Below are 25,799 nucleotides of genomic sequence, written 5' to 3'. Positions count from 1 at the left end.
CTCTAGGATCTGGGGCTTTAAGAAAAACATCACATATCCCACAACTTGTGATATAATTGTAAAAGTTGGCAATACTGAATCAGATTTTTAACTAAAAAGAAAAGGAGTACTTGTGGCACCTTAGAGACTAACAAATTTATTAGAGCATAAGCTTTCGTGAGCTACAGCTCACTTCATCGGATGCATTTGGTGGAAAAAACAGAGGAGAGATTTATATACACACACACAGAGAACATGAAACAATGGGTTTATCATACACACTGTAAGGAGAGTGATCACTTAAGATAAGCCATCACCAGCAGCGGGGGGGGAAAGGAGGAAAACCTTTCATGGTGACAAGCAAGGTAGGCTAATTCCAGCAGTTAACAAGAATATCAGAGGAACAGTGGGGGGTGGGGTGGGAGGGAGAAATACCATGGGGAAATAGTTTTACTTTGTGTAATGACTCATCCATTCCCAGTCTCTATTCAAGCCTAAGTTAATTGTATCCAGTTTGCAAATTAATTCCAATTCAGCAGTCTCTCGTTGGAGTCTGTTTTTGAAGCTTTTTTGTTGAAGTATAGCCACTCTTAGGTCTGTGATCGAGTGACCAGAGAGATTGAAGTGTTCTCCAACGCCACTAGCCATCACCTTCAGCCCCCAACTAAAACCTCTCCAACGCATCATCAAGGATCTACAACCTATCCTGAAGGACGAGCCATCACTCTCACAGATCGTGGGAGACAGACCAGTCCTTGCTTACAGACAGCCCCCCAATCTGAAGCATATACTCACCAGCCACCACACAACAACCACTAACCCAGGAACCTATCCTTGCAACAAAGCCCGTTGCCAACTCTGTCCACATATCTATTCAGGGGATACCATCATAGGGCCTAATCACATCAGCCACACTATCAGAGGCTCGTTCACCTGCGCATCTACCAATGTGATATATGCCATCATGTGCCAGCAATGCCCCTCTGCCATGTACATTGGCCAAACTGGACAGTCTCTACGTAAAAGAATGAATGGACACAAATCAGACATCAAGAATTATAACATTCAAAAACCAGTTGGAGAACACTTCAATCTCTCTGGTCACTCGATCACAGACCTAAGAGTGGCTATCCTTCAACAAAAAAGCTTCAAAAACAGACTCCAACGAGAGACTGCTGAATTGGAATTAATTTGCAAACTGGATACAATTAACTTAGGCTTGAATAGAGACTGGGAATGGATGAGTCATTACACAAAGTAAAACTATTTCCCCATGGTATTTCTCCCTCCCACCCCACCCCCCACTGTTCCTCTGATATTCTTGTTAACTGCTGGAATTAGCCTACCTGCTTGTCACCATGAAAGGTTTTCCTCCTTTCCCCCCCCCCCCGCTGTTGGTGATGGCTTATCTTAAGTGATCACTCTCCTTACAGTGTGTATGATAAACCCATTGTTTCATGTTCTCTGTGTGTGTGTATATAAATCTCTCCTCTGTTTTTTCCACCAAATGCATCCGATGAAGTGAGCTGTAGCTCACAAAAGCTTATGCTCTAATAAATTTGTTAGTCTCTAAGGTGCCACAAGTACTCCTTTTCTTTTTGCGAATACAGACTAACACGGCTGCTACTCTGAGAACATAGCATGAGGCCTATATCCCCCTTAAAATCTGCTTAATCCCTATTTGCAGGGCTACACATGGGACTTAAGTGATGCATATGCCTTGGGATTGCTCTCTACATATTTAAATCTAGGAGAGTCTGGATTTAAATGCTTTATTGTATGGATAGCCTCTGACAGGAAGATCTAGATCTTGACCATACAAGACACCAGTAAAGTCATTTTTGACAGCTGGACTTACGTTCCTAAGTCACTTCAGCACTTGTGAATATTTTAAACTTAAAGTTTATAGCTGCAAACTGTTAATAAAAGTTGCCTTTACTCCTACACATTTCCTTGTATAGTCCTTGCAGTTAAACATTATTCTATATTGGCTTTCTGTTTAACAGCGTACCTTAACAGGATTAAGGACAGAAAATGCTGTGGAATATATCACGGAGAATAGGTAAGAGAAGAAACATTTTGTTTTATACATTGTATAACAAAGGAGGATTGAAATGATCATTTCATTTATTAAAATAATAGTGTGGCTGTAGCTATGTAAAACAATATCCCAATCAACCAAATGTTACAGCCCTGGTTAAGTTTTTCTTAGTGGTCAGACACCAGGTTGCTGTGCTGGATTCAACCTTTGGTTCCCACATGTTTTTAAGTCTCCTTGGTTCATTCTCTCGCACATTTCAGGGGTACAGACCCCTTATCTAGTACTTCTTCTGGGATGTGGGATCCTATGTCTAGCTGCCCTAGGCTCTGCCTTGGTTTTTCCAATAACTTAAGCATGTGCTTTCCAGAATTCCACCCACGTTGATACCCTGATTTACAGTTTCACTTTTCTGGGACATTGTGAATTAAAACAAGGGAACACACACATTCTGCAAAGGAACTTCTAAACCAGTCACACTTTACTCATAGACAAAGCACAAGAGATATTCAGATCTAAAACAACAAATGCCTGAACACAAGACCTTCCCTCAATTTCCTCATCCTTCCTGAGAACTCTTTTGGTATTAATCAGTATCCTTCAGGGAGTCCAGGATCCTCTGATACCATTCTTTGTTCAGTCTTGTCTTCTGGTTCTGGCCCCCCTTGCTAAAGTAAGTCTTCTTTTAACAGCCATTTATTACACCTTGTCTCTTCCTGGCCTTCCCCTGGGGTTATTCCAGCCTCTAGCCCTCTATGGGATGTGGCTAGGGGTGGTTGCAAAGCAACAATTTCATTTTATGGAAAAAATTCCAGATTTCAAAATTTGTTTTTGTTCTGCATCAGATAAAAAGTGCAATGTTTCAAATATTTTATGAATGAATACAAGAGAGGCATAAAAAAGATACACCACCCCAATAATAGGCAATAGTCCAAAGGTTAGGGCATTCATGCCGGTTAAGACACTGGTTTGGAGGAGGGATTTTAACCTGGGTCACCCACATCCTAGGTGGCCCTAGGGCATTGGCTATTCTGTGGTGGGTTGGTGTGTCTCACTCACTAATAAGACTCCATCCTGGACTATAGAAACCTTCCTCACAAAATTTTCATCAAAACATTTTGATTTCAATGAATCAGTGTTCAACTAACTCTAGCTGTGGCCTTCAGCATCCTCTATATTTGTTACCATGGATAACAGCCATTAGTAAGTCAGTAATCTCTGGCCAGTAGTCTCCACTGTCCTCCTAGGGCAAGGTTATTAAACTATCGATCATCCTTATTGAGGGTCAACCTCTTAGGTGCCAGACCCTTTGCAAAAGAGGGAAGATGTAATTTTAACATGACAGCATACAGAATCAAATAAGCATGGAATCATACACGGAGTTCATAAAAATCAAACTGAAAGTCATAAGTTCATATAAACATATTCCCAATATGTCACACCAACACATTGATCCGATCAGAAAAAAATTCTTAAATTGCTATTACCAAAAAGTACAATTATACATCATGTCTGGTTGCCATTTAGTTACAACCTGTTCAGTAATTTAAGCATTTTTAGGGCTTAGTAAACATACTGCCACACTAAATAAACACTACTGCCATTGGATGAAGTAGAGGCATTTATTCATCTTGCAGAGCCCTTACTGATTTTGATTGGTCTTAGCAAGACCTGACAAATGACATAATTAGTAAACCAAGCATGTTAGGTTTATACATCTGAGGTTAAAACTGCAATTATATAAAAACAGAACCAGTTTACATATTACTAATTTATAGCTATTGTATTAATACATTACCAGATTTCAGCAATTTTTCCTTTTTTTGGTAGTAAAGAAAGAACAATCTGATCTCGCTCAGTTTGTGAGATTCTTCTAATTATTATATGAGCTCAGAAATGGGACACAATGAAATTATGGAGATTGCACCATGAACTGGAAACAGTTTTTCCCTGCTACAGTTCCATCATCAACTATTATATTTTATATGTTAACACAACTTAAAATTCTAGTATTGTGAGCAGCTCGTTGGAAGACTGCTTATAAAATAAATGAGCATTAGTCTGTGTGCCAATTAAAATATTATATTCTTCCAAGAACCCATAAATACAGTGCACTATAAAACTGTCTGTTGGAAAGCTACCTCTGGCAAATAACTGGTGAGGTTCTGTATTCTATCTCCTACTTCATAGGGATCCTTATGGCACAGATATGCTTTGCTTAAAAATTGGATTAGTTCTGCTATATGTTTTTGCTAATTCTCTTTTTGTTGTTGAATCTTTAGAGAGAATTTAGAAGGCCAGTCAAGTAAGTACTCTGAAGGCCAAATTCAGTATTTCTTTACTGCACACTGTTTTCAAAAGTTGTATGTATCCAATTCTGATTTCACTGATGTCATGATAAATCAGGGCTATCCCCATGAGATCCAGTGGAGTTACAATGGTATAATATTGGGAGGAGATCAGAACTGGGCCCATCATGATTCCACTTGATCACCCCACAGGAGAACCTAAAGCCATACTGGCAATGAGAAATAAAATCAAGGGAGGCAAAATGATGGCGGGGTGAAGTGAGATGAATCCCATTTACTTCAGTTGAACTATTCATGTGTGTAATAGCTGCAGAATTGGATTTCTGACTTACTGCCAGTTTCATTCAGGTCTGTTTTCTTTAGTTTGCAAAATAATGTTTTGAAACTTTATTATCGCTTGATAACAGACCTTAACAACCAGGTTAATCCAAAGCAGAATGTACCATCAGAACCACAGAAGGAAATAAAACATTTCATTGTGAAATTCACCCTGGTGAAGAGGGCCAGCAAAAGGCTTATATACCACTTATGCTCCATTTTTAGGACTTACAAGGCCTGTTTGAGCCTCGCTATCTGCAAAGGGGTAAATTTCACCCTCAATGAATAAACATGGCTGCTTTAATTCTCTTCTGTGCTATTCATATGACCAGTAACAGCTAGTGCAGAGACAAAGTATTTAATTGAACATGTATTTATTTTTATCAGTTATTTCATTAAGTGGTCTTCATTTATAAACTGAGACAATCCAGAAAACCTGCAGATGAATCTGTCAAAGGAAGAAACTTTAATTCATTTTTCAGTCTTTAATCTATTTTTTAAAAAATATATTTTGCTTAAAGAAAGGAAGAAAAACACAAAGCTTAGCTCCAGAAGAAGGCTCTCTAGATTATGACAATGCTGTAGGATTTACACACATTCCTGCTATTGATTTATTATTCTTTGTTTCCTAACAATACTGAACCAACAATTGAATAGGGAGAATGAGATCCAGTGGCACTCTCTCAACACTGGAGCCTTTTTATATAGTATAGCTGCCAGTTTTGATGAGTCTCTCTCCTAAACAAAGCTGAATTCACTTCCCACACCATAGAAGCCAAAGTCTCTTCTTAATTACGCTGGCATAATGCCCTTGATTTTAATCGAGTTGGAGAACTTTGTTCATCTCAGGCAAAAGCAATTTTGTTCATGGGTCACTGGGGTGGGAATTCACAAAAATTTCATTTCCATTTTTTACTGAAAATGTCCAAATTTCATTCCAATTTACATGTAATGTTACCCAAAATTACTGGGTGAGGTTCTATGCTCTGTGTTATGCAGGAGGTCAGACTCAACTGGTCCCTTCTGACCTTCAAATCTATGGATTTAGAATTATGGGCAAATATTTCTATCACTGAATGTAGGGCCATTCTCCACCCTTAGTTTTTGTATACAAGTCCCATTGATGTTAATGGAGATTTCAGCTACTGAAGAATGATAATATATGCCACTTATTTTCTACTGATTTTTATTGCAGATGTTCAGGGTTAAGGCGCAGAAATGAAAAGAAATGAACTTATAGGGCCCATGGAACTGCAGCTTGCCTAGGGCTCATGCTAATGGCAGCACAAACTATGAGAACCCATGCCTGTGAAAATTAGGGAAGCTGATTAAAAACAAACTATTTTGTCTGACATAGGAGTTAAAGTCAGGGGAAGCATAGCGCTCTCCTCTTTTATATGAAGTGGGGAAGAGAATATCAGGGAACAGTGCTCTTCCACAACTCGACTTCTCCTGGGCTTCTACAGGGAGGGTCCCCCCACTCCCAGTTCAGTTTATTTTAACCACTGGTCTAGTAGTTACTCCAGAGAATCCTAAATAACATTTATTGAATATTTTTCCATAGAAGCTGATGCCTTTGATGAATTATTCGCACATGCACCGGACAAACTGGATGCTGTGAAACAGGTAACTTTTAAACGTTAAACAGACATTGACATTTGCATTATAAGATATAATTAACGAATTCTCTAAAAATTCCATTTTTCCCCCCTCCCATTCTTTAGGTGCTTTTGCAATTTGTCAACAAGCATGTTGGAAAATTAGGATTAAATGTGGATGATGCTGATTCTCAGGTAGCACTCTTTGAGATGTATGTTAAAATGTCTGTCGGTTATGTTAATCTTCCCTGTCGCCTCCAAAATTCCTATATTTCTCTTTTAAACTTGGCAACATTCACACAACTATACACAACTTGGCAAAACTATACACATTCATTCATAGCCTGAGTTCAGGCATATTAAGTGTCAATTTGGGAGGATTTTTAATGCCAATATGATAAGTAATTGAAAATAAGGGGTTTGTATGGAACACCATCCCAAGGTTGCAGTCATATAGGTCCTGATTCTCAGAGGCTCTTGAACCCCTGCATCTTCCATTGACTTAAGTTGGAAATGTGGGTGCTCAGCATCTTTGAAAATTAGGCCTAAATTGTCAATAGTGACTAGTGATTTTTTGAGTGCCTAACTTAAGACATGGTCGAGAGGCCTGGTTTACACAAAGTGCTGACCTCTAGCCCTCTGAAAATCAGCCCCCTTTAAAGTGCCTGAAGGTGGGCACCCAAAATCACTGGACACTTTTGAAAATCTAGGTCATAATTTATAGGTAAGGCTAAGATTTTGTCATGGGAATTTTTAGTAAAAATCATGGACAGGTCATGGGCAATAAAGAAAAATTCACAGAAGCTGTGACCAGTCTGTGACTTTCACTAAAAAAAATCCACGATAAAATGGGAAGGAGCTGGGCAACTGTGAGGTGGCTGGGAGTTCCAGGGACCTCACCACCTGTGGGGGCTCAGAGCCCCAGCGGCAGGGAGCTGCGGGGATCCTCCTGCTACCACCGCTATGGGATCTGTGGGGGTCCCCCCTGCCCCGCCACAGTTGGCAGGGAGCTGCGGAGATCCCCCTGCCCACGGTGGCCGGGAGGAGTGGGGTACCCCCCCTGCCCATGGTGACTGGCAGTTTGGGGGCCTCGCAGTTCCCTGCTGCTGTGGAAGGCAGCAAGACCCTGCAGCTCCCAGCCGCCAGGGCTGAAGTCACAGAGGTCTTTGGAAGTCACAGATCCTGTGAGTTCCTCAACCTCTGTGACAAAGTCATAGCTTTATTTATAGGGCATGATTGTTCCAGAAGCACAGCCCTGCTCTGGGAACAACGTGGAGCCACCACTTCTGGAGGAGTTCCAACAGGGTTTGCACCTCATCAGACACATCCCTCACAGAGCACAGGGGAGAGTTCACACTGCACCATCTGTCTCCTCCCACCTCCTATCGGTGCAACTGGCACCTCTTGGGGCACATAAGTGGAAGGGAAACAGTTCTTGTGCTCGCGAGAGTGCAGGAATTGTGATTCTCCCATGCCTCTGAGTAGGGTGAACAAGTGGAAGCAGATTGGGATGCGGAAGTTCCTTGTGCTTTTTTCCTTCTTGGCATGCACATGAAAGGGTGGGGGAAATCTAGCCTACAACTGACACTTCGCTGCAACTGTTAAAACATTTGACGCAATAATAATTCCACTGGCTTGCATTGTATGGCTGGAGACTGGAGTGTTAATTACCAAGAATGAAGCTTTTGAAGGGATTGCTATCAGGAATCCTAGATTAAATTTCCTTTTATGTAGTGATATGTATTTATTTTTGTTTGAAATCTGTTCAAACATGGGACATTTCAAACATGGGACATTTGAATTGCTATCCTCCACACAGTGTTACATTCCTACTACAGTAATAGGAATTTGAGCCTTATATAGATAGAAATGACATTCTGTGTATAAATTGGGTCAAAGAAATAAGTCACTAGATTGTATAATTTATACTGTATATTCTCAGTTCTTCTTTCCATAGAAGAACATTTCTCTCTCTGAGTAAAACTCTTTGAATCTTTTTTTCCTGGCTTTTTGGTAAAAGCCAATTTAATAAATAATACTCAGGTGATTCTTCTTATAGTTTGCAGATGGAGTTATCTTGCTTTTGTTAATTGGACAACTTGGGGGGTATTTCCTGAATTTAAGGGAGTTCTTCCTGAACCCAAACTGTGCTATGGAAATGGTAGGTTATTATTTATTTACTTAAGCCCGGATTCTGCAAACACCTTACATGTACTTTATGCACATGATTAGCCCAACTGAAATCACAGAGACTACTTACAATGTGTAAAGTTAATCATATGAACAAGAGTTTGCAGGATAGCAGCTTTAGACAACATACGAGTGCTCTAAGCATGTTATAATTAATTTTTTTAAAAAAACAAGTCCCTGTCCCAAAGGCTGTACTGAAATTTACCATGATCCTACAAATGAAAGTGATCATTATTTGCATTTGTTAACCAGACAAATGCACTGAATTCATAGTGCTTTAAATAAACATCTGTGTTGTATGGGTTGGAATGCAAATGCAATATTAGACCAACAGCTTCTTCCATTTAGCCACACAGGTGACACAGCAAGTCTAGGGGCCACAGAGATTCCCTCACATTGTCCCACAAATGTACCTCAACCATAACTTGATGGAACCACCGCTAAGGCCCCACGTAGGCAAACTTTTCTAAAAGTTTCCTGCTGTTGCTAACATCATTTCACCTGGCCCTCTGTTAGCAAAGCTGAGAGCCCTAGTGCATACAGCCTGTCAAATATTGACCCTGTTTTAAAACTCTGATAATTAGATTTTGGGAAAAAATAAATTTGAATTGAATCAAAATAAAAGTTTTCCATCTTCAATCACCTTCCCCCTTTTCTTTCTCCACTATTTCTTTTACTCTGATTCCATTAAATTGGAAACCAAACATTTTAATTTCAAATCACTCTAGAAGGAAAAAAAAATCAGTAAAACCCATGAAGAAGTTTGAAGAAAACAAACATGTTTTTGGTTTGTTCAAAAAGTTTTGTAGAAAAGAATACCCATTCTTTTGACCAGCCCAGATAGTTAATGATGCCTAAACAACTTTCTTGTGAGGAATGTAGATATCTCCATTTTTTGGAGATAAATTGGAGAGTAAGACAGTGGCAGCGTTGGTATTAGAATTCAGAACTACTGACTCCCAGTCCTAGTCTCTACCCATTGGACGCTGCCCTCAGAGAGGAATCCACTGAGAGTGTGAAGCACTCTGCTGTGATACTGTATAGGTCAAGAATTTTCATTTTAGCAAAGTTAATCCCAGGTACTACTTTTGGTCAAAGCATTGTTTACTAATTTTTTTACCTGTCTTATACCCTGAGTGATATAAAAATCTAACTACTGTAGTTCAGAGACTTTATTTCAATTTAAAACGCTTCCCCCAAATCCCTTGTGTACTCTAATTCCCCCACATTTTAGACATTAATTGGTACAGTAGAACATGACACTGTAACCTTCACTGCAGAACTCCTCTGAGATTTAAAACATGACATTCCTGTTATAAAAGGTGGTGACAACTAGACATACCTTCAGGATCATTATTGGGTATCATCTTTCACTCAAGTTGAAAGCTGATAGTTCAAAGCCAGTAGATACAGTCTGCGTATCTTGGGCAGAGGAAATTGAAGTGAATTCTAGTGAGGGGGGGGAAACACTGAAAAATAAAGGAAAATTGATAGTAGGATATATCTAGAACGTATGTAAACTGAAAAGAAACCAAATGTGGTGGCGGCAGAACCCTGCTCAACATAGGATAGAACTATCCTTTACCTCTTAGAGATCTCCTCAGCAAGGCATTAGTGGATGGAGTTATCACTTACCTCCTGCTCATCCTGTGGCATCAGTGGGTGGTACACTCTCTGATCTCTTGCTTCACTGCCCTCCCTTTGATGTCAGAGGATGGCACTATCCCTTCCCCCCTTTCCTTTATTATAGGTGGAACTGGAAGGCTCACCTATAGTTAAGGTTGCCTTGATACTTCCCATAAATCCCATTATAAGACCTTGTTCTCAGTTGATCATAACTTTGCCAAACTTCAACTATTTGGGCTATACTTTTCCAGGCAAGGTACCTGCCTCAGGCTGAATTTTTTTTTTCAGCTAAAACAGTTCACCTATTTCTAAGAACAAGGTTAGGGGGAACTTTGTTGTTTTGCCCATGCTAAAAACATTTTCACAACCACTTGTTGAGAAGTTCTAGCTCCTCCATTCTTCAAAGCAGGAGGTGGTTTTTGTGAGGATTTTTGCCATCCCTGTGAAAAACTGCCCAAATTTGGTCAATTTATAAGCCTCTCAGTTGGCACATGGTCAGTATAGAGTGTTGTTTGAGTTTGCCAGCTAAATTCCCTGAAGATTCTGTCTTCACTGAGCATGCTCCATCCTCTCACTGCTCCTGTGTGTGACAGGACTGCACATGCACCATCCCCTCAGAGCAACCAAGCATGCTCCAAGCCCTGAGCTGCAAGGCTGCACAAGACTTTCCCTTCAGTTGCTTCTTCAGTAGTTGCGGGCCATTGTGGACTTGGGCACTGGAACTGAGAGCAGGGAGACTGTCTCTTGTTCTCTGTGTTCTCAGTTGCTGGGCCTAGGTAGTGTGGAGGAAAAGGAGGGAGAAGCCACCATGGGAATTAGGGTGACCAGATAGTAAATGTGAAAAATTGTAACACTTTTTTTTTTCAGGGGTTGGGGGGTATAGCTGTGTATATAAGCCAAAGCCCCTAATATTGGGAAGTCTGGTCACTCTAGTGGGAATGCAGAGGGATGAGGAAGGGGAGGAATTTAGGGACCAAAGGATGAGCAGGAGCAGAGAAGGAGGGGAAAAGAGAGCAGGAATTGGGATGGGGGGCAGTTCATAGTTTTCAAGGCCAGAAGAATTCATTGTGATCATCTAATCTAACCTCCTGTATAACACAGGCCATAGAATTTCCCCCAGATAATTCCTAGAGTATATCTTTTAGAACAATGGTTTTCAATCTGTGGTCCACGGAACCCCTGGGATTCTGCAGACTACGTCTAAGATTTCCAAAGAGGTCTGCACTTCCATTCAAAATTTTTTAGGGCTCTGGAAATAAAAAAGGTTGAAAACCACTGTTTTAGAAAAAATATCCAATCTTGATTTAAAAATTGTCAATGATCGAGACTCCACCATGACCCTTGGTAAATTGTTCTAATGGTTAATTACCCTCACTGTTAAACATTTGTCTTATTTTCAGTCTGAATTTGTCTAGCTTCAACTTCTAGCCATTGAATTGGGTTATACCTTTCTCTGCTAGATTTAGGAGTCCATTATTAAATATTTGTTCCTCATGTAGGTACCTATAGACTGTAATCAAGTCTCCCTTAACCTTCTCTTTGTTGAGCTAAATACACTGAGTTCTTTGAGTCTATCACTATGAGACAGATTTTCTAATCCTTTAGTCACTCAACCCTCTCCAATTTATTAACATCCTTCTTAAATTGTGTGCACCAGAATTGGACTCAGTATTCCAGCAATGGTCACACTAGTGCCAAATACAGAGGTAAAACAACCTCTCTGCTCTACTTGAGATTCCTCTGTTTATGCATCCAAGGATCACATTAGCTCTTTTGGACACAGTGTCACACTGAAAGCTCATATTCAGCTGATTATCAGCCATGACCCTCAAATCTTTCAGAGCCACTGCTTCCCAGGATAGAGTCCCACATCATATAAGCATGGCCTATATTCTTTCCTCCTAGATGTATACATTTACATTTAGCAGTATTAAACATATATTATTTCCTTGTGATCAGTTTACCAAGCGATCCAGTTTTCTCTGAATCAATGACCCATGCTCTTCAATATTTACCACTCCCCCAATCTTTGTGTCATCTGCAAACTTCATCAATGATGATTTTTTGGTTTCTTCCAGGTTATTGATAAAAATGTTAAATAGTGTAGGGCCAAGAACCAATCCATACGGGGCCCACTGGAAACACATCCATCAATGATGATTCCTCATTTACAGTTACATTTTGAGACCTATTTGGTTAGCCAGTTTTTAATCCATTTAATGTGTGCCATGTTAATTTTATATCATTCTAGTTTTTTAATCACTATGTCATGCAGTACCAAGTCAAACGTCCTAAAGAAGTCTAAGTATACTACGTCAACACTATTACCTTTAACAACCCAACATGTAAACTCAGCTAAAAAAAGATATCAAGTTAGTCTGATTTAATCTATTTTCCATAAACCCATTTTGATTTGCATTACTTACTTTACCCTCCTTTAATTCTATATTAATTGAGTCCTATATCAGCTGTTTCGTTATATTGACTGAGATCGATGTCAGGCTGACAGGCCTATAATTGCCAGGGTCATTCTCTTTATCCTTTTTAAAATTTGGCACAACATTAGCTTTCTTACAGTTTTCTGAAAATTTTCCCAGTGCTCCAAGACTTATTGAAAATCAACATTAATGCTCCAGCAACCTACTCAGCCAGCTCTTTTAAAATCCTTGGATGGAAGTTATTTGGACCTCCTAATATAAAATGTCTAACTTTAGTAGCTTCTGTTTAACATCCTCCAGAGAAACTAGTGGAATGGAAAGAGTGTCATCTTCACCATATGAAGAGACTATATTGTCTGTCTCCCCCCCCCCCCATACAGACTAGAATTATTTATTGACCACATCTGCCTTTTCTGCATTGTTATTGATAATTCTACCAGTTCCATCCAATACTATTGTTAGACTTCTTTTGTTTCTAATATATTTTTAAAATTCCTTCTTATTGTCCTCAACTCTGCTGGCCATAGATTTTTCCTCTGTCCCTTTGCTTCTCTTATAATTTTTCTACAATTCCCAACTTCTGATTTATATTCATTACTATCACCTTCCCCATTATGCCATTTGTTTTTACACTCACACTCACTCTTTCGTACTTTTTTATAGCTGCCTACACTTCTCCTCTAAAATAGGTCATTTTTTTAACCAGCATAGGCTTGTTCCTTGATTGTGGCTTTTGGGGCATCTAGTAAGATTTTCTTAAATGATTTCCAATTATCATTCACATTTTTCTGATTAAATTCTTCCTTCTAGCTGATTTGGGTCATAATTGTTTCCAGCTTTGTGAAATTGGCCCCATTAAAGAACCAGGTGTACATATTAATGGTCTGGACTTTATTCTGCTTGCAAATCATGATCACTTGTACCTAAGCTACCATTAATTTTTAGTTCTGTGATCAGTTCCTCTTCATCTGTTAGGAGAAGGTCTAATAAAGAATTCTCCTATGTAGGCTGCAACACTTTGTTAGGAAATTGTCATCTATAATGTTTAGAAATTCCAGGGATGTTTTGGTACTGGCAACATGAGATCTTCAGCATATGTCATGCAGATTGAAGTCCCTCATGATCATGCAGCTTAATTTCCTACACATTATAGATAAGTGCAAAGGAGGTGGTTATCCTGTTCCTAACACTGATTTCGTGGTCTATAGCATACACCATCTGGTACCCCATCTGTGTGTTTTATCTGTTAGGACATTGATCCATAAGCATTGAAGATCATTTTCTTCTAAGTTATCGGTGATTCGGAAACAGCTAATTCCACTGTTGACAAAGAATGCCGCTCTCCCTCCTCTTTTCCCTACTTGATCCTTCCTAAATAGGTTATAACCATTGATTTTAACATTCCAAATGTGAGAATCATCTCACCATGTTTCAGTAATGCTAACTAGACCAAATTTATGCTCATAAATGAGCAATTCCAGTTCCTCTTGTTTATTACTCAGCCTCTGAACATAGTGTAGGCAATTCAATAATTTCTTCTCTTCGTGTCCTTTGGTTCCTTGATTAATTTTGTTTTCAACATCTCAATTTTGTGCCGAGTGCTCATATCTTCCCTCTTTTTACCCTATTAGTTTAGCTCTCTCCTGAATACTCTAGCCAGCCTGTCCCTGAAGTGATTGGTTCCCCTACTACTGAGATGGAGGCCATGCAGACTATATAATCCCCTCTCCCCACAGAAAGTGGATCAATGTTCCATAAACCCAAAACACTATATCACTTACCTAGCTAACAATTCATTTCCAGAATCTTCTGCCTTTTGTCTTCTTTCACTCATGGGACGGGAAGGATCTCAGAGATCACTTGGACATTCTTCTTCAGAATACTTCCAAGTTCCCTGAAGTCATCTACTATCTGCAAAATATCCCGCAATACAGTGTCATTGGTTCCAATAGGCATCATCACCAATGGTGATGGCTGTTGACTTCAGAAGCCTATCCAGTCTTACAGTGGTGTTTCATTTCTTGGCTTTAGGAAATCAGCACACTGTCCTATTGTCTGCCTGTGCCTTGCAGAATTTCTTTTGATTCTTCTGAGTATGAATCTCCAACAAGAATTATCTGTCTTCCTTGGACAGTTGGAGAACTTTTTGCAAGCAAGCTTCACCATGACCTTATGCCTCTGGTGGTTATGAATTGCCAGGCTTCTTCTCTGATTTCCTCTCTCTTTGATTCCTTGGTGGCCAGTTCCCTTCTTCCTTGAACCTGGGGTAACAGTATTTCCTCTTCACCTTCTCAGATTCTCAGTAGTATCTCTCCTCCAATCCAAGAATCTTTTCTTCCAGCACAGCCACCAGCTTGCACTTCATGCACATGAACTCCCTTCTGTGTTCAGGCTGGAAAGAGGACATGACAGAAATGGAGAGGAAGACAAGCTAGTAGCATGGGGCAGAAGAGTCTATAACCATTAGAGTAGACTTTTATCCAAGACTTCTCATATTTCCAACTTCCTATCAGGCTGGAAATGCTGAACAGTATTCAGGTGCTTCTGGTTCCATCTGGAAGTGCAGAAAGATGAATGTGCTCCCTTTATCCAAAGCATTTTGCCTATCAGTAGTAAATATCAGTACTGCGTCTTAAGATTTATATAAAAGATCAGCATTCTACTTTTATATGGAAGTCTCAAACTTGCTGAGGGAAACATCTGATCCTCCTCACTCAGTGACTTCATTAAACAATCATTTTATTTATTCATCCCCAGGTAAACAGTTTGTAGCTCTGTATAATTCTTTCATTTTCCTTGTCTGGCATGGGTTTGAAGAAGAATCTAAACCTAGTTTCAAACTCTGTCATTGTTATCTGTAAATCACCAAACCAGGTGGAACATAAAGGTATCATTTAGTTCAAAATAAAAGAGCAATAAGCTCTTGCTCAGCTTATGCATGGTTGGACATAAGTGTGTAACATGGGGAGGCTAAAAAGCACAGCATGCCAGCACTGTACACGGTACCTCCTGGAGGATAAGCTGATCAGTAGCAAGTAGAATGGGTAAGGAAGCAATTTAAATTCGTTTTTGTTCTTACTTCATTAAAGGAATAGTCTTGTGACAGAATCTAAATAGACAACCTGTTTTTAGATTGTTAAAATCAAGAGGCAAATGGGATCTGGAATGTAACTGTAAATAAATAAATATCAAGAGCTTTGTTGTCCTTTTGTAAAGTCACTTATGAATAAATTCATGCATCTGCAATGTTGTTTTCCTGATGGGAAGAAGCAGTCAGCCAAGAAAGGAAGTACAAAAGAATTGAAAAATACTTGATTCCTAGAAGTTTCCTTAATATCTCAAGTGTGATATCCATGATGATATCATCAATAATATTTAGTATGCATGTAGACCTTTGTATGTTAAAACATTATCCTAATGTTTGCATTTACAGCTGCTCAGAAAATTTCAAACCTTTAGGATTTTAAATGAAAAATAGAATACTTTCTGCAAATTTAATTTGTTAAACATTTCCCTGTGTTTTTATCAAACTTTTAATTTTTGGGGCTCTCATTAATGCAAGATTTTCAGAAAACTTTTAAATGAATTGATCTTTCTGCATCCCTTCTCATGTAATTTTTAAAGGAAATTTGGTTTCTATTTTTCTGATCTGGTAATTGATAGAAGTGATAAGCTTTTCACCGGAACTAAAGAGAGTATGAAAAAAATGTTGGTGCAGCAATGCTAACTCTCATTTCAACTACGAAAGAAATAAAGCATGCACTATCTATATTTGGCCCGAGTTTACTTTGTTTCACTGATCTCTTCTGATCAACAGCTTCACAATGTTAACCTTGCAATGGCTTTGCTGACAGATGGAGGTCTTCTAGATTTTCCTGTGAATGCTGAAGGTGAGTCATAACATAGTAATTGTTCTGGAAGAGAATGATTCTTGCTCTGGTTCATGAAAAGCAAAGATACTCAGCTAGAGAATCTTCTCCAACATGACAACCACATATTTCATAACATTTCCTTTTCTACATATCTCCTGTATGTATCCCATATTTTAACAATCTAGTCTACGCTAAAAAAAAAATTCTATTGTTACAATACCCACTGTTTGGTAAGTTAACACCATTTAAAGCAAGAATGAAATGATGTAAGATACATCAGTAGTTGCTGAAATTACCAATTAGGAGTAAGTGTGTTGTCTGTGGGACCTCGTTGCCAAAATCAGGATGTGAATGGATTAGTAGATTTTTAGAGACAGAAGTGACCATTATGATCATCTAGTCCAAGCTCCTAAATAACATAGACCATTCAATTTCACCCAGTCATTCCACAATCAAGCCCAATAACATGTTGCTGAACTACATCATATATTTTAGAGAGACCTCAAGTCTTTATTTAAAGATGTTAAGTGATGGGCATTTTACCATGTTCCCCAGAAAGCTATTCAAGTGTTAAAAATGGCATCTTTTCCCAGTTGGATAGTCCACTCATGAACAAGATTGGGGTATATGTACATATGAGCACATGGAATGGTCATCTATCTGTACCTACATTGTTGGGTAGAGACAATCAAAAAAATGGAAGGTGTGAGAATTATGAAAATTTGTTTAATTTTTTTCGTTAACATTTTGTTTTGGATGTTTTTTTTCCAACCACCTCTACTACTGGATAGCTGTCATTAATGTCAATGTGAGTGATTTGTGAGCATGCAGAGAAAAACTGGAGCCTTTGTGCCCTATACTTGCAACTTGAAGTTCAGTGAACCATTCTAGTTAAACTGGGAAAGCCAAATTTGTGAAAGCCTATGGGTATACCTTTTCTTTGAGTGGGTTAAAAGCATTGGACATCCATTTCTCTAAATATGGAGGCTTGCCTCAAATAATGTCTACTGTTGATTAATGTGGGAAATATAAACTCCAGCATCTATGCATCATTTATGTACAGCTACCTAGGCCAGATCCTCAGCTGATGAGTGTTGATGTTTAATGGAACTACACTGTTTATACCCACTGAAGATCTGGCCTAGTGGTCCTATGCTATGTTCAGGACAAAGACATACATTTACATTACTTGAAGAGGAGCAGCAAGCCCTCTACGTCTCTCATCGTTTGGAAGAAGTAGTAGTTTGCATACAAATCGATGTACTAACTAGCAAAAACCCTTGTCAAACATGAGCTGAGGTTGCTTAGCAGTACCTTGTGCACTTTCAGAATATGGAAGTTAGCAGCTGAAAACTGCAACCTTCAAAAAGCAGGAAGTACACACCACAGAACAAAATGCAAACACCACAAAGCCAGGAAATGAAGAGTTAAGGCTATGTCTGCTACTATTCACATTATAATAGAATCACAAAAAATACAATTATCAAGTCTTATTCAGTTATCTGCTCTGCTATCTGCCAATGAAAAATTGTTTCTTATTGTATGTTACTGATCCTTATTCCAATATGGTAAAGTGGTAAAGGACCCTTTTTCTTCTCCTAACTCATTTAAGAAATCAAGAAAATCTGATAACTTTACATTTCCTGTTTTGGTTCTTGATTTAGTTAGATTGTAATTTGGGAAAAGTGAAAGATTACCTTCAATGCTTTGACATTTGCAGGCTTGTTTCTTTCTTGTGTATCCACAGATATTGTGAACAGAGATATGAAGACTACATTGCAGGTTTTGTACTGCTTGTATTCCAAATACAAGACCAAAGAAACATGAAGAGTGAGACCAAGAACTAGATTTTCTTGCTAGTGTATGCTGGGTTTAATTTTCAGTCCCTAGCTATATGTTTGCCACTTTGCACATGTGCACACCTTGTATGACACTTGTTGCATTAATATGCTTTGAAAAGTGTGTATGCATGCAAAGTTACAGTTATATAACTTGTGCTATCTATAATATAAATGTGTGTGTGTGTGTGTGTGTGTGCGCGCGCGTATTCGGGGCCAGTGTTTTCTGCTGTTTCCTGGCTGTGAATTTTGCCACAGAAACAGAATCCACCCCTTGCTTCGTCTAAGGCCCCAAAATGCTGTAAAGACTAGTAAATGACCTACCCCAGCCCCTGGCTTCAACCCCTCACCCTTTTATCAGCGAGGGAGCTGGAAGTTATTTTTAGAACTTGGCACCTGTACTTGCATTGAGGTGGCTGCAGCACCATGATGGAGTTGAAGTCCATAGATAGAATCCAAGAGGGCTTGACGCTCATAATCTAATAACTCATGTACTACATTTTCAGGCAGGATAATGAGATTAATAATTTTTAAAAATGGCTAGCGGTATGAAACTTGACAAGGCATGAAATGTTTGAAAAAATCTGCTTGCTTGCTTGCCTCTTAAAATACATTTATATTGGAGAGGCTATGCAGGCCATCCACTGTACAGTATTGTGGATTTCCCTGGTCCTTCGTAACCTACAAAACAATGAAAGAGCCCCCTTATTTGCCCTTTAATCTAGCACAACATTGTGGCCTGCTGCAGCCCTCTTCTCCCTGCAACTCTTGTGCACCTACTTATGGCCAGCCTGAATACTAGTCTCTGCCTATCTAAGTGCCAGGGGAGAGGCTAACATGACTCCACCTTCCCCCTTACAAGGGTGCATGGGAGGGTGGGTTGGGGTATGGCTCATTCTCTCCCAGTAACACTCAGAGTCCAGCACTGACGGGAGTTTATACTGAAACCTTTTTGTAGCTGCCACTTCTGAGTTTGCTCCTGAGGGGCACTCAACCTGTATTGGAACTATACAGGATACCTATTCTGTACAATACCTCCAGCAGCTGCCACTAAGGTATGCACCCCCACAATCCCCACCCTAATGTAGCTGTGGCTGCAAAAGCCACATTCCTCTCCTTCCTCTCCGCTGGTGTTTAAGTCCTAGGCCCTTTGAGGCTTTCTTCAGCTTCGTTTGACCTTAAAGTTATTTTAAATTTGCATTTCATGTATATTTGGATGATGTGTAAAGATTTCTAATATGGGAAGAAGTGAGTTGTTGTGATTTTATTTTGCCATCCCTTTTAACCAATTTAATTTCCTTTAGTCAGTGACTCTGGCATTTGATCCCTGATCAGATCCCTCAGTCTGTGTATTAATATGGGAAACCACAGCACTCCAAGTTTGAGTGCTGACATTTAAGAATTTTTTGGGTCTAGTTCTTGATTGTGCAGTCTAGAAGAGATCCTTAGATGGCAATATTGATAAATCTTCAAGTTCTGGCTTTGAAAAATAATTATGCAAAGCTAATAAAGGAGAGAGTTCCACAAACCGCTATGAACATCATAATCCCGTTTGCATTGATGCTAACTATCAAGATACATTTTACAAAGGAAAATCAAACGTCTGGCGCCAACAAGTAACCAAAAAAGAGCACCCTGCTTCAATAGCAAAAGTTAATTAAATCAGCTATTCCAAAAGATTCATATCGGACGTACATTCTTAGGGTTATCTCATGTATGAATCTCTGTAGATACCTTGTTTTATTCTCCTGATGGGCTCTAAACATCTGATGAGGGGGAAAATCTTAAAAGTTTGTGTTCTTTATTCACTGATGCATTTACCGGAACATTACATGAAGATTAGAACACAGCTAGATTATTGAGGATACAGAAATAGAATGTCCATCACAGAGGGATTTAATGACTCTGGGGACTGGTACTATGGTATAGGTACCTTTTGCCATTAGGTAATTGGTTAGAATCCAGCCCATGTTGCTAGTGACTGGAAGTCATTACTAGATGATGTATTTTTAGTGGCCTGTGGTCACATAAACACCACCCAATACCGGAAACCTACTGACCGCTATACTTACCTACATGCCTCCAGCTTCCATCCAGGATACATCATACGATCCATTGTCTACATCCAAGCCCTAAGATACAACAGAATTTGCTCCAATCCCACAGACAGAGACAAACACCTACAAGATCTCTATCAAACATTCTTAAAACTACAATACCCACCTGGGGAAGTGAGGAAACAGATTGACAGAGTGAGACGGGTACCTAGAAGTCACCTACTACAGGACAGGCCCAACGAGGAAAATAACAGAACACCATTGGCAATCACATACAGCCCCCAGCTAAAACCTCTCCAGCACATCATCAACGATCTACAACCTATCCTGGAAAACGATCCCTCACTCTCACAGACCTTGGGAGGCAGGCCAGTCCTCACTTAGACAGCCCCCCAACCTGAAGCAAATACTCACCAGCAACCCCACACCACACAACAAAACCACTAACCCAGGAACCTATCCTTGCAACAAAGCCCGTCGCCAGCTGTGTCCACATATCTATTTAGGGGACACCATCATAGGGCCTAATCACATCAGCTACGCTATCAGAGGCTTGTTCACCTGCACATCTACCAATGTGATATATGCCATCATGTGTCAGCAATGCCCCTCTGCCATGTACATTGGCCAAACTGGTCTCTATGTAAAAGAATAAATGGAAATATAAATCAGACCTCATGAATGGTAACATACAGAAGCCAGTGGGAGAACGCTTCAATCTCCCTGGTCACTCAATAACAGATTTAAAAGTAGCCATACTTGAACAAAAAAACTTCAGAAACACACTTCAAAGAAAAACTGCAGAACTAAAATTCATTTGCAAATTTAACACTATTAATTTGGGATTGAATGGGAACTGGGAGTGGCTGGCTCACTACAAAAGCAACTTTCCCTCTTCTGGAATTGACACCTCATCATCTATTATTGGGAGTATACATCCACCCTGATTGAACTGGCCCTGGCAACACTGGTTCTCCACTTGTGAGGTAACTCCCTTCTCTTCATGTGTCAGAATAATAATGCCTACATCTGTAATTTTCACTCCATGCATCTGAAGAAGTGGGTTTTTTACCCCGAAAGCTTCTACTCAAATAAATCTGTTAGTCTTTAAGGTGCCACCGGACTCTTTGTTGTCTATGTGAAATGAGTTGGTGATCTCAGTCCAATTCCTAGCTAGGCAGTTGTCCATATCACACAAATGACCCTTTCCTACTTTTTACAGATCCTTTCCTACTTTTAACATCCCTATTTTATAGACTGAGAAAATGAAGCACAGAAAGATTAGCAAGTTAGTGCAGAGCCAAGAATATGATCCATAAGTACTGGCTCACAATCCCTTCCTCTAGAAAGCACACCTTCAAACTTTCCCTTTTCCTTTCTCCAAAATATATCTGTCCATTAACCATGCCCCCCTCCATCACCAGATCAAGAGTGCAATTCTCACAGCTGATCACATAAAAGCTCTTCAAATGTGTTACTCCGAAATGAATGAAGAATACTACTTGTCTTGAAAATTGGAGATAGTCCTGATTTTGGAATTTCTTGTGCTCTTTTCGTAAAGGGGAAGTTCCAATAAATAATGTAATGGAACGGAAGGTGGGGGTGTGGAAAGGCAAATATTTAGATTTCATCTCATAGCATTTAAAATCTTGTGGTCGGATCCTCAGCTAGTGTAAATAAATACAGCTCTTTTGAAGACAATGGATGGATTTATGCCAGATACCTATCTAGCTCCTGAATAGGTGGTTGGACTATGCTCTCCTTTCCACCTCAAGTTCTGGTAAGCCCTTTTGTAATGAGTAATCTTTTATTTTTGCTGTATGTTTTCAAAAGGATGTCAACTAATGTAGTTGAATCAGTAACTTTAAAATAGAGACTGAAACATGAATATTTTAATGTCTTTCACACTATGAGCCAATTCATAATGTGCGTGATGTCTTGAATAAGCATGTGTCTGATTATAAAAAGCCTATGTCTGATTCATAAAGCATACTTTAGAATCTTAGTAATCCATTAGACAGCCACCCACTCCATAATTTCCGATAGAAATGTGTACAAGTGCACTACTTACGTATGGGACACAGTCATAGATTTGTCATAGATTGATTAGTAAATACAGAGTGACAGTGCTAAAGCACATATTCCATCAGCATGGAACCGGGGAAAAGAGAGTTATTTATTATTATTCTAAGATGTTGTTTGTGCCTGGCACAACCAGTGACAGACTTGCTCTCTTTTTTTCTCTTATGATTATCAGTCAATAAAAGAAAAATAAGCCTGTTTGTTCTGTATTTATTGGCAAATCTATCATGACATTTTAAGTATACCATGACATGTCCATATTGGGGCATTAATTTGCCTTGCCATATAATTAAATATACAAATGTAACTCTCCTGTAATTTTTAAATCCTAGAAATTAAGCATTCCCTGAGGGGAGAATTGGGTATGCTACTAGAATTCTAATCTCTTCTGTTTTCATTACACCATATAAGTAGGCAAATAAATTGAATTATGATGGATTGAAGACTGGCAAGTATTTCTAAGGAGCAAAAGGCTCTGAGTGTATCACATAATTTTAGAAGACAGAGAAAATATTGCACTGTTTTATTAAATATTCAACAGGTGATCCCAGATGCTGCTAGTAAGGTGAATGCTAAACAATGCATCCCATGCAGGGTGTTATCAGCTTGTTATATTGTCCTCATTTTAAAGATGGGTACACTGAAGTAAAGAAGTGACTTGTAAGTAGCTACACAGTGAGCCACCAGCAAAGATTTGGGCAGTATTGACAGGATCCTACGCCTCACTCCTATCGTTATTCCTTTAGATTGTACTGTCTCTCAAGCAGATATACTGGCTAGCAGACAGCAGAAGAGAAGAGCCCCACTGGGAAGAGAATCTCTGAGGACAGGAATGTTGGCAGCAGGGCCAGGTACCCAATATGCACTCAATGCACTTGCACAAGGCCCCCATCTTATGGCAGCAGGGCCTTGTGGGCCAGGAAAGGGGCAGGGCATCATAGGGGTGAGGGGCAGAGGAGGGCTCCCTCTGCCTGCTGTGGCAAAGCCCAGAGGCTGGAGCAGGGAACCAGGCCAGACCCATGGGACAGGAGCCTGTGGGTGATTGCAGCCAGGCAGGCTCATTCTCCAACACCTCAGGGGCTCCCACCCTGTGGGGGCAGGATCTTAATGTCTCCCATCCTCCCGGGGGCAGGGAAGGTGTGCCCAATTTCTATTGTGCATAGGGCCCCAAAATTCTTTAATCCTGGCACTGGCTGGCAGGAGGCCTGTGGAAAGAAGGGCTGATGGAAGGGTGGAGTTACTGTGACACACTGATTGTACGCTTTAAACACAGGATGCAGTGGATGTGCAAAAGCATCTAGACTTGTTATAGAATAAAAAGGAAAACAAATAGACATAACTAATTTGAATACAGCAGGCTCTGTAAAACTCATTAGATCAGGATTCCTGGCCCTCTACAAGACAGGAATTGAATCATCTTTCCTAAGAGCTACTTCCTATGGGATTCCTTAATCACTTTTGAACTCCCCAGTGTGGGGCTAAACTGCAATAGGAACCTCTCCCTGCATTCTTTCCAGATAGCTGGCCCTTAAAATTTGGGAGCAACAAGCAGTTGTCCTAAAATGACCATTATACATTTGACTGCTGAAGGCAAAAACCTCTTTTCCTTCCAGGGGTAAGTATTTTTTTTCTCCTTTTTTAATTCTTGAAGAGATGGTTTGTCCCCACAGTTACCTGCCACCATCTCATTAGCAACTAGGTTTTAAACCTGAGAAATCAGTTAATCAAAGTTTCCCCTCCCCCTGAATTCAGAAGAAAGATACAACTTCATTGCTCTAAGGACTAACAGCCGTTTTGAGGTTTTGTATGCTTTATTTTTCAAGGAATTTATTTCAGAATTAGAAATAACTGGTGATATTAGTAGGGAGGTTGCAGAAAACAAGGCAGAAGAAAGGCCATACTACATCATCCCCTCTATTGATGCAGAGGCTGGTGGATTTCACATGGAAGCTCACAATTCCAGGGGAACACAAAGAGAGAGAGAGACACACACACACACACACAGACTGGAGATTAAGGTGAATCATAATTCAGGAGCATCACTGAAGGTTAAAACCCAGGAAGGTCTTTTTCAGCCAACAGGTTGTTGAATCTGAAATTGAAAATAAAAATCTCCCTTTTGAATTTTGGTTTAAAAAACATCAGAACACCTTTTTTCATTGATTGTTTCTGTCCACATTCCAGTGGCTGCAGGCTCCCAAAATTTGGCTCTCTCTCACTCCATTAAAACAAGCGTGTCCTGAGCCCCTCAACTTCAGCAACTAAGCAATATGGAAGGCTTTAAGAATTTCATCCAGAGACATTTCCAGGGTGCCTTTCTAAAATTTAAACCTATGAAATCTCACCCACGCAGGTGGAAAAGATCCAAAGCCTCAGAAATTATATAAAACGAGGTAAGTATTGAGTAGAGTAGGCCAGAAAATGACTTTTTTCTCAATGGAAAATTTGGAGTTTTTGGTGAAAAATTAAAAATAGAAGTATTTTGATTCTGAAATAGTGCCTCATGGGAGGTATAGTTCCCATGCTCATGCTCTCCTTCTGCTCTATAGGCTGGGATTCCTGGTCACACTACATCTCCCATGATGCATCATGGTCTCCCTCTTGGTGAGGGGTATATCGTGGAAATTCATATGGCTGCAGTGTATTATGGGAGATGAAGTCTGGCTTGGGAACCTGATCCATAGAGAAGAATGGGAGCATGAGGCTACTGAACTGCAACTCCTGTGAGGCACTGCAGTGGCATTTCAGGAAAAAAAAAATTTTCTGGTTCTGGGTGTTCATTTCTTTGAAAAAAATATTTAAAAATTTCCATGGCCACTTTTTGTGAAAACTTTGTTTAGTTACAAACCTTATTTTCCATCAAAAACCTGTTTTGATAGAAAATATACACTAGCCCTATTCTGTGTCTTCACCATGACTTGTGTACCATTGCATGCCTCATGATTCAATGTGATTAACACCTCTGGTCTCAAGCATTTTTTCCTCTGTATTTGTCAGCTTTTATGATGGACTTCATGTTACTTTAATGGTGGTGAATATAGTTGGCTGAACACCCCTTGAGACTGAAGCCTCCAGTTTACTACCAGGACACTTACAGCTCAAGTAATGGCAGTGTAAACTCCCTTCCTGATGCCATAGAAAATTAATGTACCTCAAACCAGTATTGGAGAATCCAACTATTTACTTACCTACAGAAATAGCCCCAGTAATGTCTGAGCACTTGAGGACTAGTTGGAGTAATAAGAAGGCAGTTTTGGCTCGATGCTCCCTTAGTCCTTCATGGTTCTGATAAGATCGCTGACTGGGTGTGTTGTGACAGATCGCCCTCAAGGATATAGAAAAGAATAACGTTGTTATGGAAGGACTTTGTCTAGGATGCTTTGCTATGAAGCTAGAAGGTCAGGAATTGCTGTTGAAACTTCTTTTAGTAAATCCCCACAGCAGAAATTTTGAC

General features: G+C 39.6%; 1 protein-coding gene across 1 annotated transcript in view; it reads left to right on the top strand.

Annotated features, from left to right (window-relative positions):
• PARVG (parvin gamma) overlaps positions 1-18,389 on the top strand; it is a 38,956-nt gene extending 20,567 nt beyond the window's left edge. The window contains exons 7-13 of the mRNA XM_038397849.2: positions 1,986-2,041; positions 4,300-4,322; positions 6,209-6,270; positions 6,369-6,437; positions 8,302-8,403; positions 16,314-16,386; positions 18,116-18,389. Of these exons, the coding sequence (XP_038253777.1) occupies positions 1,986-2,041; positions 4,300-4,322; positions 6,209-6,270; positions 6,369-6,437; positions 8,302-8,403; positions 16,314-16,386; positions 18,116-18,195 (465 nt within the window). The 3' untranslated portion in view covers positions 18,196-18,389. The remainder of the gene's footprint in view (positions 1-1,985; positions 2,042-4,299; positions 4,323-6,208; positions 6,271-6,368; positions 6,438-8,301; positions 8,404-16,313; positions 16,387-18,115) is intronic.
• Positions 18,390-25,799: the final 7,410 nt, after the last annotated feature.

This window comes from Dermochelys coriacea, chromosome 1, assembly GCF_009764565.3.
Source record: "Dermochelys coriacea isolate rDerCor1 chromosome 1, rDerCor1.pri.v4, whole genome shotgun sequence".
NCBI lineage: Eukaryota > Metazoa > Chordata > Testudines > Dermochelyidae > Dermochelys > Dermochelys coriacea.
Note: the sequence above shows the minus strand (reverse complement) of the source record. Positions and strands in the feature narration are given on the sequence as shown.